The sequence below is a fragment of the Myotis yumanensis genome, unplaced genomic scaffold, assembly GCF_028538775.1.
Source record: "Myotis yumanensis isolate MYYU_CA2020_CCGP unplaced genomic scaffold, mMyoYum1.0.hap1 SCAF_3, whole genome shotgun sequence".
Classification (NCBI taxonomy): Eukaryota; Metazoa; Chordata; class Mammalia; order Chiroptera; family Vespertilionidae; genus Myotis; species Myotis yumanensis.
In genome coordinates, this window is record NW_027223754.1 from 44,223,947 (window position 1) to 44,241,528 (window position 17,582).

A 17,582-nucleotide genomic window follows, 5' to 3' on the forward strand; every position below is an offset into this window, starting at 1 on the left:
CATGTGCTAACCATGAGGCTTTCTCTAACACTAATCCCCCTAATGATGGCTTCTCCCAGCCCTTACACAAACCCCACGAGGCCCGGTGGCTGGCAATCCAGACGGAATAAAGGCAGCCCGGTGTTTGGCTTTTGAACTGAGTTCAAGGCAATTAAAGTCATGGGCTAAGGAGTAAAGGAGGGGGGTTAAAAATACCAGCATAATAAGTAGTATGACTGGAGTGCTCTGCAAATTAACTCAATTAGACAAAGCCTGATTTAACGGGGAAGATGGTGAGAAGCGCTACCCTCATTAAATCTGGCTGTTAGAGGCGCTTCTATAAAATTAAATTTGTTTGAGTTGTTTGGATCACATAAAATAGTCTGTGCGTGTGCATGTACACACGTGCACATGCGTGGGTTCTGTGATTTTGCGGGTATTTTTTAAAGAGGAGAGGAACAGACCGCAAAACAAAAATATACAACAACAAAACAAAACAACAAAAACAAACAAAAATAAAAAACGGAGCGAGTGTTCAAGAGCTCGAGTGGAAGACAAGAAGAAAGCAGTATAGGAGGAGAGAGAAAGTTCCCCGATTGTAAAGCCATGCGCTCTCTTTGGTGGGGGCTTCTGCTCAGTTGGCTGGGCTGTGGAATGCTGCCCGGAGCCCGGGCCCAGTTCCCCCGGGTCTGCATGACGGTGGCCAGCCTGGTGGCCAAGGAGTGCTGCCCACCGCTGGGTGTGGAGCCGGCTAACATCTGTGGCTCTCAAGAGGGCCGGGGCCAGTGCACGGAGGCGCAAGCCGACACCAGGCCCTGGAGTGGTCCTTATGTCCTGAGAAACCAGGATGACCGAGAACGGTGGCCACGGAAGTTCTTCAACCGGACCTGCAACTGCACAGGTGAGGCAGACCCCCGGGGGGAGACCTGGCCTGCCCCTAACTGAGTGGGGAGGGCCCAGTTGGGAAAGGAGCCCCAGCGAAGAGACGGCTAGGCCAGGCTCTGCAAGGCAATCAAGTTTGTTTCTCGTAGGGAGCAAATTGAGGAAGGCTAATGTCTTGCTTATAGTCTTCACGCCTTCTAGTACATGTAGTTATGGAATCTAAGTAAATATGACATGAGCCAAGCCCGGCTATCTGAACTCATGCCAACATACCATTGGCTTGTCTGTTGGAAGCTACAGGGCTCAGGAGTCAGCCTTGAAAGCCAGAGCAAGTCCTTTCACGATGGAGTCAATGCCCTCTCCCGAAATGGGTTTGCGCTTGTTGAAGAGAGGGGCGGGTGAGGTTGGCATCTGGAAGACGGGCTTGGAAGGCAGGTGTTCTGTCGTCTGAGTGTCCGAGTTTTGAATGATTTCGACAGGTCTCACGCAGGGGGACGTTATGCCTGGGTGGGTCGTAACTTTGCCAAAGCTGGAGAGAAGTGGCGGGGCCAAGCTGTCTCTGTGATCTGGGGAGGAAGGGTTGTTATCAGAGAGCAATGGCTTTTCTCTCTCTTTTCTGGGTTCGATGTGGGCATTTCACAGTTGTGCAGTGTCCCTCTTTTCGGCCTTGGTCTCTCTTATGATCCGTTTCTTTGAAATCCCTGCGCACTTCTTATGCCTCTGGCTCTTCTGAGCCTTCTCAGATCCTCTTCACTGGGCTCCCTCCATGCTCAGCAGCTGTGACAGCCATGACAAACTCTCAAAGGCGGGCAGGGCATGTGAAACACAGAAAACATAAGCGGTAACTTTAGCAAAACCCTTTGACACTGTCCTGCAGTGTCCAGCTGCATAAGAGGTTTTCTTTTTAAAATTATGTTGTATTATATTTTTATATGATACCAAAACCCTGGAAAATACAGATAATTGAACTATGTAAGGTTGTAAAAAGTGAACCAAGAGTATGTACAAAAGAATGTGATATTAAAGTAGGAGTGATGTCGGTATTTTTAAACTTTAAAAATAATTCTGGCTTTATAATCATTTTGTAGTCATATTGTTAATTCTGTGACTCAAAGAAATTACTCATTTTGCCTTGAGTATTAATTGTGACCAGGAGTTTTTAATAGCATATTGAATATTACTGTCCATTTTTCTAAACCAATTGAGCATTTGCTTCTATAGACATTATCTTGTAGATTCTCATGGCTTTGCAGTCTAATGAGAAACAGCAGGTTTCATATTACTTGGGTGATTGGAAACCACACCGCACAGTAATTTCTTTGTATGGACTGAATCAAAATTTCTTCCAGAACACTTATTTCCAGATCAATCAATGTTAGAGTACCGCAAGTACACAGGTTGGAAATCTCTGAGACAGAAGGTATTAAGAAATCAGATATAAATGTCCATTCTTCTTATCACCATCTACTTTATCTTTTTGACCTGTGTTACAAGTTTTGTTTTTTTTAAAAGATGGGAATGGGCCAAAACCGGTTTGGCTCAGTGGATAGAGCGTCGGCCTGTGGACTGAAAGGTCCCGGGTTCGATTCCGGTCAAGGGCATGTACCTGGGTTGCGGGCACATCCCCCGTGGGAGATGTGCAGGAGGCAGCTGGTCGATGTTTCTCTCCCATCGATGTTTCTAACTATCTATCTCTCTCCCTTCCTCTCTGTAAAAAATCAATAAAATATATTTAAAAAAAAAAAAAAAAAGAAGATGGGAATGGGAAGAACAGAGAGTGGCAGAATAGAAGGGATAATTGTAATTTCTCTTTCCTGAGGAAATGCTTATAAATATTTCTCTAGAAGTGACAGAAACTTGGGGTCACAGTGGCCTACATTCAAAACATAAAAGGGATCTCTTGCTCTGAGGAGGATAAACATACCTACGAGGCATAGGGCCAGAAACAGGGCCTGTCCTGTAAGTCCAGACTGTAAGGACCTCTCACGTCCATAAGCCAGTCAAAGGAAGCAGGGCATCCTCAAGGTGTATGGTGTATGGTCTCCAACTCCAGCCATTGTCATGGCCATGACTGCTTCTGAGATCCACTATCAGATTATGGCTTACCCCCCTCTTCCATGAGTTGATTTATCCAGACTCATACAGGACCATAGTTCTTTCCATCCCCACTTTGGTTGGCTCCACTTACATTGGGGAGATGGTTTTTTTCTTTGGGACTCAGGGCACCGGACTAAATCCTTAATGACTGAGCTGGAAAGTTATTTAGTAGGCACAGTAATCACTGTGATGGCATATGTCCCAAAGCAAGACACATGTCTTTCCGTGTATTCTCCCTAAAGAGTGAGTTGCTTGCCTTCCTAGGGTAGCTTTTTCATGGTTTAAGCACCAGTCTTCACAATTTAAAACTAATCTTGAGTGCTCCAAAGTCCTCTTCTCTGGTAGCCTCATAATTACTTTGCAAATAGGACCTCTGGGATTCACTGGGGTCACCCAAAATTTAAAGAAGAAGTATAGCCTTAGCCAGTTTGGCTCAGTGGATAGAGCATTGGCCTGTGGACTGAAGGATCCCAGGTTCAATTCCAGTTAAGGGCACGTACCCTGGGTGTCCATTTGGGGCCCTGGTTGGGGTGCGTGCAGGAGGCAACCAATTGATGTGTTTCTCTCACATCGATATTTCTCTTTCCCTTTCTCTTCCACTCTCTCTAAAAATCAATGGAAAAATCTCAGGTGAGGATTAAAAAAAAAAAGAAGTATAGATTAGCTTCTGGCAAATAGGCTACTGATGACCTTGAACTTTGTTAAATCAGTGGAAAAATAAGCACACCATTCATCTATTGCTGGACACTTAGGTTGTTTCCACATCTTAGCTATTGGGAATGGTGCTGCAATGAACGTGGGGATACTAATATCTCTTCGAGACCTCAATTTCAATTCCTTTGGATAAATACCCCAAAGTGGGATTGCTGGATCATATAATAGTTCTATCTTTAAGTTTTGAAGAACTTTCATACTGTTATCCATAAGCAGTTGCCCCATTTTGCATTCCCACCAATAGTGCACAAGGTTTCCAATTTCTCCACATCCTAGCCAAACAGTATATATGTGCAATTGAATACTATTCAGCCAAAAAAGGAAGAAAATTCTGTAATATGTAACACATGGATGAACTTGGAGGATATTTTGCTAAAGAAATAAATCAGTCACAGAAAGACAAAAACTGCATGATTCCACTTATATGAGTTATCTAAATTAATCAGATTGAGCAAAATAACTTTGACAGTTCTATAGTTTTGTACCTACAATAATGTATTAAACACTTGGAAATGTAAGTGTTCTTACCACACAAAAAACAAAAATAAAAATAAACACACCATAGTTTCTATGATCTTGAAGTTGGTAAAATATTTTCGCCTATTTAGTTAAAATAAATGCAAACTCTGAGGTGGGGGGGACTCTAAATTATGGGCTCAAATTCTCTAGAGAGAATTTCTCATTTCTCTATTCTCTGTGGGGATAAATTGAAAACAAAAGTTATTGAACGTAATTGTCAGGAAGAGCTGACTTTCAGGAGACTTAGCCATTCACTTTATAAGTCCTACCTGCCACATGGCTTTTCCGAGACTAACCAGTTGCAGCTGTGTCTTTAGACTTTTGAAAAACATGCACACCAAATAGTTTTTGAATAGTTGTCTGAGAACTTCTTGTTTGTACAAGTGACTAAGTGCCTCCATTTTCCAATCTCTGGAATGGGGATAATGATGAAACCACACCTGTAAAATCCTTTTGAGCTCTGTAGATGAAAGGCCCTATGTGAGTATAAAGTATTGTTATTAAAATAATAGAATCTCTAATTAAAAGGAATAGCTATTTAGAGCTCCTTATAAATCCACTAATCGGTGGTCTTTAAGCTTATTTAGTCTAATAGCTTTCTGAGGTGGAGCTGATGTAGTTCGTGTAGGAACGTGCATTGTTCGGTTGCCCTTAGTCTCTTTCCATTTCTATCCCAGTCCTAAGTAGGTATTGGACTTTGTCTTTTTAATTTTATTTCTTGCTCAAGGACATACTCAGTGCTAGATAGATTGGTATCTAGAGATTCTTTATTTTTTCTTTCTCTTCATTTCTAAAAGGGCCCTCTGTTTTTTTTGCTGTTGCTATGGTGGATCAAGGGGAAAAAATAACATGTTAAATTGATGTAAGGAACTACTAGGAAGTCTAAATTAAAGAAATAAATATTTGGGCGCTAGGGTTTTAAATTGTTGCACTTTGCAGTTGTCATCAGCATTTTAACAGATTTTTGAGATCAGGTTTAGAAGCTAAAAAATGAAAAGGATCTGCAGAGCTTTGGAATATTTTCTCTGAGACATGGTATAACATGAATTTTTAATTTTTTATTTTTCAATAATAGTTGATGTACAATTTTTTTTTGTTCATCCTCACCTGAGGATATTTTTCCATTGATTTTTAGAGAGAGTGGAAGGGAGGGTAAGAGACAGAGAGAAACATTGATGTGAGAGAGACACATCGACTGGTTGCCTAGTTCTCATTCTCTGGGTTGAAAGAGCAGAGATGTCTGTGCAAACACAGGGAACCCACAGTGATTTGCACTTCCTGACACCATGGCAGATAATTCACCTCTATGACCTGCCAGTCTTCATTGATTTTGCATTAACTCTGTCTCCTTTGTGAAATGAACCAACTTTCTTAATGTTAGATTTCACCTGAATTCTTGGAAATGAGCTTATATATGTTGGTTTCGCCTTTAGCTTAGTGTATATTCTCTCCTCTAAACCAATGAACTGTCTTGTGTCAGCCTTTTAGTGTATGCCACAGGATAGCGGGGCTCAGCAGGTGGACATTGAGGCTACCGCTCAGTCTCAGGTAGGGAGATTGAGAGAATTAGGAAGGGACACCCTGAATGAACCATGAGAGGAAGGAGAGTATAGATGACAACATGCACTTAGATTGCTAGTGCTATCATAAAGCACCACAGACTAGCTGACAGAAATTCATTTTTCTCACAGTTTTGGAGGCCTAACGTCCAAGATCAAGATGTTGGCAGGTTTGGCTGTCTTCTACCTGTGTCATCACTATCTGTGCAACTATCTGTGTTTAACTTTCCTCTTCTTATAAGGACACCAGTCATAGCAGATTAGGGGGCCACCCAAATGACCTCCTTTTAACTTAATTATCTCTTTAAAGACCCTGTCTGCAAATACAGTCATATCGTGAGGTCCTAGGGGTTAGGACTTCAACATATTAGTTTGCGGGGGAGACACAGTTGAGTCCATAACAGCATGTAATACACTTGATATCCTGTTTCTTTGCAGAAAAATTTCTAGGGAACACTCTAGTGTCCAGTTCACTTTGAGATACAAACATTTCAAGAGAGTAAGGGAAGGAAATTAGCTTTCTTTTCCCCCTTGCAAGCACCGTCATCTTCTCATCCATTCTATCCCAAAGTTCAACTTCAGAAATTTATTCCAAAGGACATAAACTTACTTCTTCCATCTCTCTCTCTCCCCGTCCCCATCCTCAATACTCTAGGAAACTTTGCTGGCTTTAACTGTGGAGACTGCAAGTTTGGCTGGACTGGCCCCAACTGCGATCAGAAGAAACCACCAGTTATTCGAAAGAACATTCATTTTTTGACCCCTCAGGAGAGGGAGCAGTTCTTGGGTGCCTTAGACCTAGCGAAGAACACCACACACCCTGACTATGTGATCACCACGCAACACTGGCTGGGCCTGCTTGGGCCCAACGGGACCCAGCCACAGATCGCCAACTGCAGCATTTATGATTTCTTTGTGTGGCTTCATTATTATTCTGTTAGAGATACATTATTAGGTGGGTTTTCCCCTTAGATTAACGTATATTATCATCGGTTTGTGTTTGGGGGTGGGGTAGTTGGATGGAAAGTAATTTCAGACAAGTTAATTAATAAGAGCACAACCGGAAGGAAGGGGTAGGTGTGTGAAAAAGTCAGAGAACTGTCAAATGCTGCCTAAAGTTAGGCTGGAGCAGTTTCTTCCTGCACATCAGCTGCGGACATTTGAAAACGTTCTCTCCTGTAGTTTGTGTTTTGAGTTTGAAGTCCAATCTTGTCTACAAAGCTATTAATTCTCAAAGGCAAGAGATAGTGAATTGAAGGCAAATTCCTTTAAAAAATAGTTTTATTGAATTTAGAGAGAGAGTGAGAGAGAAACATCGATATGAAACATTGACCAGCAGCCTCCTGCACGCCCCCTACTGGGGATAGAGCCCAAAACCAGGGTATGTGCCCTGACCAGGACTTGAACTGGACACCTGTCAGTGCCAATTAAGCCACACCAGCCAGGGCAAGGCAAATTTCTTTTGATTCCAGCAGCAAACATTTTTTAAATCTGGCTATGGGAGCCCTCTCTGACCTTTTCTTCAAATTAGAGGAATGAACTAAACACATGCTAAACCACATGACACGTCTCTGGGCAGAATTAGAGTGTGTGTTGGAAGCGTGTCATTACCAGTAAACTCACACGTATTAGTCTTTAGACTCCCAGGTCATCATCTACGGTGCCCATGCCCTGCTGGGATCCCCAAGGTTTTTCTGGAGTTGTATTGTCAAGAAAAAGCACAGCCACAACAATGTAGTGTTCCTTCTGGCTCAGTTATTGGACTACAGTTATATTTGATGCTTGAGAAAATGGTGCCTTGCCCTTCTGGATCCTAAAAATTGGGGCTTGGATAGGACTTGGAATGGGAGGAACTTCATTAATCTAGTACAGCGGTTCTCAACCTGTCGGTCGAGACCCCTTTGGAGGTCGAACGACCCTTTCACAGGGGTCGCCTAAGACCACCCTGCATATCAGATATTTACATTACGATTCATAACAGTAGCAACATTACAGTTATGAGGTAGTAACGAAAATAATTTTATGGTTGGGTCACAACATGAGGAACTGTATTTAAAGGGCCAGAGGGTTGAGAACCACTGATCTAGTAGGTTCTGCTCCATCCTCAGTCGTTTTTGACTCAGGTGAAAGCCATAAACCCTAGTTTGTTCCAGAGGGGCTGAGTCCATTCCAGGGTCTGCTCAGTGCAGTTCTGAACCTTTGGTTATACCTGCTATTATTCCCACTTTGGGAGACCCTGACTGGGGTGAGGGTTCATGAGGACATGAAGCTCACTTTGAATAGTCCCCTTCTTAATTGGAATTGTCTGTCCTCATGTTTATCACTGGTTCCCCATCACTTGATTTTTCCTCAGCATTTTTTAAAAAAATTTTAACTTTAATTTTTTGAATTAAAACAAAATTTTCCATGATAGTTGACATACAATATTATTCTCCCTCATCATTCTGTTTTGAGAACTTTAAACTTTTTCTGGGTTAAAACATTTAAAAAGGGCTGCACGGCCAACAGCAGCAACTGCAGTCCTTTTCTCCATGTGTCTTTAAAACACTTGCCTCTCAAGTACGCATCTGTCTTTCTCTATCGATAGATAAGGAGGCTCTTCTGGCAATAAACCTTTATAGCTTTCCTGTCCTGACTCTGAGGAATTTTTGCTTTATGAGAGGCTAGTGTCTCAAGAGTAAAAGAAAAACTATAGTTTCTGGTCGTATCTAGGAATTAAATTTATATTCATGTCTGTTCAGCTCTCTGAAGTTATTATAGGTACTTTGAAAAAGAACTAAAGTTAGCTAAAGTTTCTACATAACCATCAAAAGCTGTTATGAAAGGGGGAAGAAGGATGGAACAGGCAGCAGGGAGGTCATTAAATGGCCCACAACTTTTCAGTAAAATTGGCATTTCCAGTGGCCAGCCACGTTGGTTTGAATGTATTTTTCTCTCTTCTAGTGTCGGCAACCACACTTGTCAGCCAGTAGTTCTAACTGATTGATGGCTAAGGCAAAATCCGTGAAAGTTCTTTTTGGTTATATAAATGCTGAATTAGACTGCGTGCATTAGAAGATGCTTTATTCTTAATTAATCCTTCTCTTGTAAATGTATTCATTTGTAAAGAATCAGTTAGAAAATATCTTTTAAAAATATATTTCATTTAGGTCTTAATGATCTATTCCTTTGGAGACTCTGATTTCATTAAATATATAACATGGACTTTTAAAGCTGAAAGTGATCTGAATTTCTCTGGGTCTCCGTTGACATTCAAACTTTTGAAAGTTGAAGAATTCACCCTAAAAGTGCCAGTTGATTCTGAAATGATTTTGTTGTTGCTTTCAGAAAGATAAATGACAAAAACAATTATTTTGGACTAAAACACCATGGATTTATTGGCTTTGCAGACACATCCTAGGTAAGGTTTAACTTTTAAAAAAAACTCTGTTCTGTGGTCTCTAATTAGTTTCTCAATTGTTTTAGGACCAGGGCGCCCCTACAAGGCCATTGATTTCTCACACCAAGGACCCGCCTTTGTCACCTGGCATCGGTACCATTTGTTGTGGCTAGAAAGAGATCTCCAGGTTGGTGAAAACCATACTTTTGGTTCCTTACATTTTGTTATACATTTGGTGAAGACCCATAACATTCTTTGCATCATATGCTTTCCTGTTCTATCTGATGGCTGGCTTAAGTGACTAGGCATGTCCTTTGCTTTTAGCGACTTATTGGCAATGAGTCCTTTGCTTTGCCCTACTGGAACTTTGCCACTGGGAGGAATGAGTGTGACGTGTGTACAGACCAACTGCTCGGGGCAGCAAGACAAGATGATCCGACTCTGATTAGTCAGAACTCAAGATTCTCCAGCTGGGAAATTGTCTGTGATAGGTAATCACATCTGACACTGGGTTTTCTTATGTCTGCGAGATGGCGAGTCACTTTATATTTCTGTCTCTAGTGCATGTTGGGTTTTGTTTACATGTTTCTGCAAATGACTTTCCTGGGGGAGGTGGGATTTTTTAAAATTCTAAACTCTTTCATAAAAAATAGAGGCATGGCCCTGGCGGTGAGGCTTAGTTGGTTGGAGTGTAGTCCCATGCACTGAAAAGGCACATACTCAGGTTGTGGGTTTGATACCTGGTAGATCTCTCCCTCTCTCCACCCCCTCCATTCCTTCCTCTTTAAAATCAATAAAAAAGCATATTCTTGGATGAGGATTTTTTTAAAAAGTTATGAAAGTCACATTTGTGAGTTGAATGTGCTTGGCCATCATTTTGAGGTCAACTATTTTAGCACCAGTCATATTCTAAGCACTGTAATAATGCTGGGGATATAAGAGTGAATAAAATATAGCTTTTTAAAAATATTGTTTTATATTTACAAAGGTGGAATGCTTGTAAATAAATTACAATACAAGGTGGGAAGTATCATAATAGATGTATGTGCAAAGCCAAGGAGAGGGGAAGGGAAAGACTCTAAGAGATAGAGATGATTATTCTGAGACTTTAAGGAGGCACAGACCTCAACCAAGTAGAGGAGGGTGGTAAGTGTGTCCTAGGTGGAGGGAATATCATATATGAAGCTAGAAAGTCTTTGGAAGCAGTGTGGTGTGGCTGGACCACAGGGTGCTGGGAGTTGAGAGGGATGGGGGAGGACGGGCTGTAAGTACTAAAGAACACAGAAGAAGGTAATCAGCCTGCAGCCCAGGAAGAAGTCTGTCCTCAGTGAGTCCTTGAATTTGTTTCTCTTTCCTGGCACAGATCTCAGAAAAAAATTTCCCAAGGGGATTTCTTTATTCATTTGCTTCTTACAAAATCCTGTTTTTAACCCTACTGAGCTAGCTCCCCTGTCCAGGGCACAAAGCTTCAATGTCAGCACCCCTGAGCCGGGGCATGTGCGTACTTTCAGGGGTGGAAGCCTAGCTTGCAGGATCCCATCACTCTTTCCTAAGCTTTTGCTATAGCCCTATGAACAGTGCTCCACACCACAGGGGGATGTTAACAAGTGCTTTTTACATGACTTAGCATAATTTCATAAAGCACCATTTCTTTTAATGCCTTGAGGTATTAATAGGTGGTATGTGACAGAGTTTGCTATAAATTTAGGGAATGCTGACTAAAAAGGTTTTGTTTAGTTTCAGAATGTCTCAAGGCTTTTCTTCTATAAGTGAATTATTACTCTTCAAGAGGGGCCTACACTTATGTGACCCTGGCACCCTTATTTCACAGACCACCTCACTGGAACACACTTGGAAATGCTGCCTTGGAGGCCTGCTTGGTATTCCCCCCTGCCTACTGTTAGGGAACTGGCCGCTCTCATCCTCCTGTGTGCTGATTCTATTCCCACATCCCTGGTACCATCCATTAAAACCCTCTCAGAAACAGCTCTAAATTATTATTTCTCTCAGTGGGATGGCATTCTGATGGTGGAATGTCAGACTAGAAAAGGCCTGGGGAATATAATCTTTGGGGGGCATGGAACTTCCTCAGCCTCCATGTTCATGACATGACCATCCCACTGCCCTAGAGCATTTGCTAATACAGCGCTTGCCCCAATACCTCCTCTCTGTATTGTTTTATCTGTTTTCACTCTGACCACCTCCATTTGCCTTCCGTTTGCCTAAATGCTTTCCTAGCTTTCCTAGTACATAGGCCCTTCTGCCCCAACTGGCTTAGCTTGTATAGTACTTGTCACCCTCTTCTCTCTTCAATCACTCAAGATTCAAATGCACATAATAGAAATCAACATCTTATCTGTAAACCCTCTTACAGTCTCTCCAGTGGAATAGTAAATATCATGATTATGCATATCTATTCACATATTATAGTTTTGCATCTATGTTTTTGAAAGTCTTTAATACATAATTACTTTTGGAGGTAGTACTTTTACCACATATCTTTGACCCTTTAAGGTAACGGTAATACATTGTATTGTATGCTTGGCCCAAAGTTATGATACTATCGACACATTAAGACATCTTCTTTGTAATCCCCGTACAAATCTTAGCTTAGATGACTACAACCGCCGGGTCACTCTGTGTAATGGAACCTATGAAGGTTTGTTGAGAAGAAATCAAGCGGGAAGAAACGGTGAGAAATTGCCATCCTTAAAAGACATAGAAGATTGTCTGTCTCTCAAGCAGTTTGACAATCCTCCTTTCTTCCAGAACTCTACCTTCAGCTTCAGGTACATGCTCTGAGCTGTGTAAGACGGGCACTTGACAACACTTAGGTTTTCATGCTCGTGGTTGAAATGAATTGAAAGGAAATTCAGGTGTTAGGAGACAAAACTAAGTAATGGAGGGGCTTGATAAGAGGGGATAACCAGGAATTAGTGTTAGAAAAGTCATCATCCACCCACTATAATTAATAGTGCAGTTTTAATAATTTAGCTATTTAGAACCATTTTAAAATATTTCTAATTTCTGTACACATATAGGTATAGTCTTCAGAACCAGGGAACCTCATCAACTATAGTATTTTAAAAATATTTGCCAAAATAATTTTTCTCATGATCTCTCTTATACTTTTCTGTCTTTTTTTAAAAATCTGCCTGCCATAGACCTTAAAATGAAGGTCTGATATCTTAGAGGGAAATTACAGGCTTCTCAAATTATAACACAGCAATAACATTACTATGCTTGAAATTTAAAGGTCAGCTAATAATTCTCTCCCTCTAAATAAACTTTAAGAATTATGAGAAATATGTATGTATGTATATAAGTAATATTTTAAACAAAGATAAATGAGACTCCAAAAAGAAATGGTGGATAGATTCATATTCTTTCCCCAAACTTGGTTTTCTCTCTTTTCTGTGTATAAATTATATAACTGATGGGTTATTTGGGGCCAGGGTGTGGGTAGACTGAACTTAAATGCAGAGGTTGTGCTAAGTGTAACAGGTCTCAGGGTCTGTGATGGGCTGGCACAGTCCTCAGGGTAGTGTCAAAGGTGACATAAAGGGCAACTTTTAAGATTATCTTGAAAAGAAACATGCATTAGTTTTCCATTGTGATAAAAATGCTTTTGACACAGATGCTTTGACACAGATTTAAGGGAATGATTCTCAAAGTGTGGTGCCCGGGGAACCATAATTGGCATCACCTTGGAACTGGCTGGAAATATAAATTGGTAGGACCCCGCCTGAACCTACTGAATCAGAAACTCTGGAAGTAGGGTATGAAATAAGTGTTTTTCTCCAGTGATGCTGTTTTATGTTTAAATTTGAGGATCACTGAGTTAGGGTATGGACACTGAAAATGGAAAGGTTAAAAAAAAGAAAGGGAAATTTGGGGATATGTTTAGAACACTGAATATATATATTACAGTCAGGCTGCAGGTCTATTTAGTTGAGAAATAGGAATATAAGAGTATATGTTGATTTAAAAACGTTTACTGATCACAGACCATGTGCTGGGTATGGTACTGAGTCCTGTTAATATAACTCAGAAGAAAACTGCTCTCTAGGAGTTCATTGCCTGGCCTAGGAGACAGATGTGAAGGTGAAAAATTGTCATAGACACTAAAGAGATATAACCCAACTGAGCAGATGCAGAACCAGAGCTGAATAAGAGTTCCCTCCCCTTAGAGGAGATCATCATTAACGGTTTGGGCTACTTCTTAGTTAATGAGCCATGGCAGAGCTCCCCATTTCCCTACCCAATCTCAAATTAGAAGATGATTCAGTAGGCTGGAGCAAATGAAAAGCCTTTATCAATTTGTCACTGTTGTTGCTGACATACCAATTCCTCTCAGGAATGCCCTGGAGGGGTTTGATAAAGCAGATGGAACCCTGGACTCCCAAGTGATGAGCCTTCACAATTTGGTTCATTCCTTCCTGAACGGGACAAATGCTTTGCCACATTCTGCAGCCAATGATCCCATATTTGTGGTAAGTTCAAAGCCTCAGCATAGATTTAAGATTTTCTACATAATATGTTGAATTTATTTGCTTTTCAATAAGATTGAAGTTTGGTATGTGTTTTATTCTCTGTGTAAACAATGGGATGTATGCCTATGTAAATTAATTTTAATCTGCACCATTGGTGTGGTTAGAGAGCATTTGAAGTCCCCTTATCAGAAACTTGTGCTTTGGAGATGGTGTACAAGAACATGTTCTTTCATTTATTTCTGTGTCTACTTGCTAATAAGTGTTTGTAGGTTTACTAGAATTTGGTCTTATACTTGCTTTCATTGTTACACACCACCTAGTAGCAAATCAACTTGAGATGGGGGACATATGGCCACTACACACCCCCCTACCCCCCCAGTTCAGGAGCTTCTGATATAGTATAAAAGAACCTGTTAGAGCTGAAATGACAAACCGAGCTGGGTCGGTTGCAAACCTGAAGGTGTATTTTTTGGTCCTTTTGTTACTAGATAGAAATTGGGTCTGCATCAGGTCTGCCTCTGGCTGGCCTGTAGCTTGTGGGTTCTTGATTTAGTTTAGGAAAGATTTTATAACACGAGTCCAGGTGATTTTGAGAATACGTTAATTAAAGCCGGGGAAAATAAAACAAGAGCTTACAATAGAAGAAGCAACAGGAAAGGTAGGCAGGGCTGCTTTGGCTCCCTAGAAATTTTATGAGAAAGAGGTGAGGTGAGGTGGGCTGCTTTGACTCACTACAAAGTCAGAGAAAAATGGGCCTTGGGGATAGGTTCAGGGGGTCAGCCTGGGACGAGCTGCCACTGCCTATTGCTCTCCTGGTTGCAAGTCTCATGGGGAGCCTTAGAGTTTAGGAGATGAATACCCGAGGGGCAAGAAAGGTGTGGGTGTGTTCCTGGGAGTGAGAATGTGCCCTGGGTCCTTTGCCTTGAGGGCTTTAAAGGGAGTTTAAGGAAGGTCTTAGGGGAGGATCTCAGCAGAATATTCATCAGCTTTATGCTGATGCACCAAAAGGAGATTTATTCCCTTAACCTGATCCATCATTGGTTGTGTTGGAACAAATGGCATTAATCGGATTTCTGTTATCTATCTTTCTGAGTAGGTTGATTTAAGCTATTTGCCCTCTGGTTGGGGAGGAAAAGTGTAAACCATTTACTCTTAAGTGTCCTTGGTAACAGAAGAGAGGGTTTTGTGATTTACTAGATAGCTGTAAACTGCTTGGCCTTTTAACTGTCTGTCTCCCTTTCCCTGTTCCACTTGCCCTGGCTTACTCACCTATCTTGGATAGATGGTTTCAGAGCAATTAAAGAAGAAATTTCCCTCCTGGTCCTTTTTTATTTTGCCAATATTTTGAGTTAATATTATTATTCAGAGAGAAGGAGTGGACTCCTGGTGTGTCCTCAGAAGAACACTAATCGTATCATCTAAAGGTCTCATCTTTATGATCTCATTTAACCTTAATTACCACCCTATGGGCCCCATATCCAAATATAGTCACATTGGAGATTAAGGCTTCAACATATGGATTTGGGGGAGGATGGGGTCACAATTCAGTCCATAGCAAAGTGCATCCTGAAACCATCAGTGTATAGCAGTTTATTTTTCTGAACTCCTGGGAGGCCACATGACTAAATCAAAAGCGCACAGGATTACAAATCAAATCAGTTTCACTCAGTCCTGCCTTGGGCAGTGTGGGGGCCTCACTGAACTATGTAGAGCCTCTGTCTGGTGTTGGGTAAAAGTGTTGTGTTCCTTAAAGCAACTCATAATAAATTAGGGTATTATGAAGGCAGTATAGAAACTGTCAAGTGCAACATGAATATCTCAAAAATATCAATGTGTTTTATAGTAGTTGGTGGGAAAGAATTAGAAAACTGTGTATTGCATTTGAATTTCCAAACCTTAATTAAGATTCATCTTGTCCTCTTTAGGAGACAGTTGTGCCTTAAGGTGATTTACTGACAAGACAAAGTCAGAGGTATTTCAAAGATGATTATTATTTTTACTCCATCCAGAGTACAAAAAAAAGAGGAGATTTGAAGAGGGAGGGTAAAGGTATAGCTGCCATGACTCTCAGCTTGCCTGGTGGTGTGAAGGCTGAGGGAGTGTTCTGGACTCCGAGATAGATAAAAGCTTGGTAAGAGAGAGCCGTAAGAAATCCCGAGACGGGAGCAATTGCTGGAGCTGTTCCTTCTTTCTAAAAAATGTTTCTCCCATCTGTGTGGTAGCAATAAATGAAGGGGTTTGAAAGGGTGAGGACTACGCCCTCCATCTTGCCCCAGGGTAAGGGCTACGCCCTCCATCTTACCCTGGATCCTCCATTTTTGGGCAGCCATGTGCTCGGCAAGGCTTCTTCCTGGAAGCCCAAGCCTCTACTAGCCACACCCAGGACTTCTTTAAACTAACCAATGACAATCAAGGGAAGTGCGCACCATAGATATGACCACATCCTGTGTAACAAGACACCGACTTGCGCCTGGCCAATCGGCAGGGCCCACAGTCCTTTCTCCTCCCCTTACTCCAACCCCCTATAAAACCCCTCTTCCCACAGGGCTAGCTCTCTCTCTGCCACTTGCTGCTGCGTCAGTAAGGAGGGTAGGGGAGCCAAGCCTGGGCTTGAATAAAGACTCTTATGCTTTTGCATCGGACACGGCTGGCTCCCTGGTGTGGTTTCTTGGGGATCCTGAAATCTGGGCATAACAGGGTTGTCACAAATGTGGACTATTGGTCCCAACCACTAATAAGAAGGGGTGAGGGAAAGCTTACCTGTTAGGTCTCCTCAGCCATCTTTGCTCTTCTGGAAGATGTCTGCCTTGTTCTAACTTGGTATTTCACTCCATTATTTTGGCTATCACCTCAGCCATCAGCTTATACCTATGCATTTTGGGTGCTTACCTTCTCTGCTATGTAGCTATACTTCTATTTATCTATACTATATATCTCTAAATAAGTTTTTATTAAAACATACATATTCTTTCTTTTAATTTTATTCTTCAACTGCAGCTGACATTCAATATTATTTTATATTAGTTTTAGCCGTACAGCATAGTAGGTAGACAGTCATATATTTCACAAAGTGATGCACCCCTGATATTTCAAGTACTCACCTGCCTGGCACCATGCATAGTTATCACAATATTATTGACTATATTTTCTATGCTGTACCTTACATCCCCATGATTATTCTGTAATTACCAATTTGTACTTCTTAATCCCTTCACCTTTTTCACCCAGCCCTCCACTCCCTTCCCCTCTGGCAGCCATCAGTTTGTATTCTTTATCTATGAGTCTGTTTCTGTTTTGTTTGTTTATGTATTTTGTTCATATAAGTGAAATCATATGGTATTTGTCTTTCTCTGCCTGACTTATTTCACTTAGCACATTACCCACTAAGTCCATCCCTGCTGTTGCAATGGTAATATTTCGTTCTTTTTTTTATGAACTAAAACATGCACTTTCACACTTTCAATTGTGTATCATTTGTACACACCATTTATATTCATAAGAAAAAAAAAGGCACACTACTCCTTATCCAGTACTCCAAAATATGATGAGTAGAAAAGCAGAATCCTCTGACAAATAGAGAATTATGCCCCAAATCTTTCTCTCCTACTAAAGGGAATAATGATGATCCTAGCAATTTGATTTTAAGCATCCTAAGTCTCAAGGACTGCTGTGTCTTATTTCCTCCTTTTGAGAAAGCCCAGTAAGTATACACAGCTTGGCAACATTTTTCTCCGAGTGGCCAGGTAACAAGTATTTTAGACTTTGCAGGCTGGACAATCTCTGTTGCAGCTACTCAGCTCTGCCATTGTAGCATGAAAGCAGCCATAGACAATGTATGAACAAGTGAGGGTAGTGTTCTAATAAAGCTTTATTTATAAAAATGGGTGCTAAGCCCTATTTGGCAACAGGCTTTAGTTTGCTAACCCCTGCTCTAAGGATCAATGTCCCTCCTCTACAATA

General features: G+C 41.2%; 1 protein-coding gene across 2 annotated transcripts in view; it reads left to right on the forward strand.

The window, feature by feature from the left end:
* Window positions 1-258: 258 nt before the first annotated feature.
* DCT (dopachrome tautomerase) overlaps window positions 259-17,582 on the forward strand; it is a 32,956-nt gene continuing 15,632 nt past the window's right edge. For both annotated transcript variants that reach the window (XM_070407436.1, XM_070407437.1), the window contains exons 1-6: window positions 259-880; window positions 6,406-6,705; window positions 9,216-9,316; window positions 9,454-9,620; window positions 11,739-11,918; window positions 13,487-13,622. In XM_070407436.1, coding sequence (XP_070263537.1) covers window positions 586-880; window positions 6,406-6,705; window positions 9,216-9,316; window positions 9,454-9,620; window positions 11,739-11,918; window positions 13,487-13,622 — 1,179 coding nt within the window. In that variant the 5' untranslated portion in view covers window positions 259-585. The remainder of the gene's footprint in view (window positions 881-6,405; window positions 6,706-9,215; window positions 9,317-9,453; window positions 9,621-11,738; window positions 11,919-13,486; window positions 13,623-17,582) is intronic.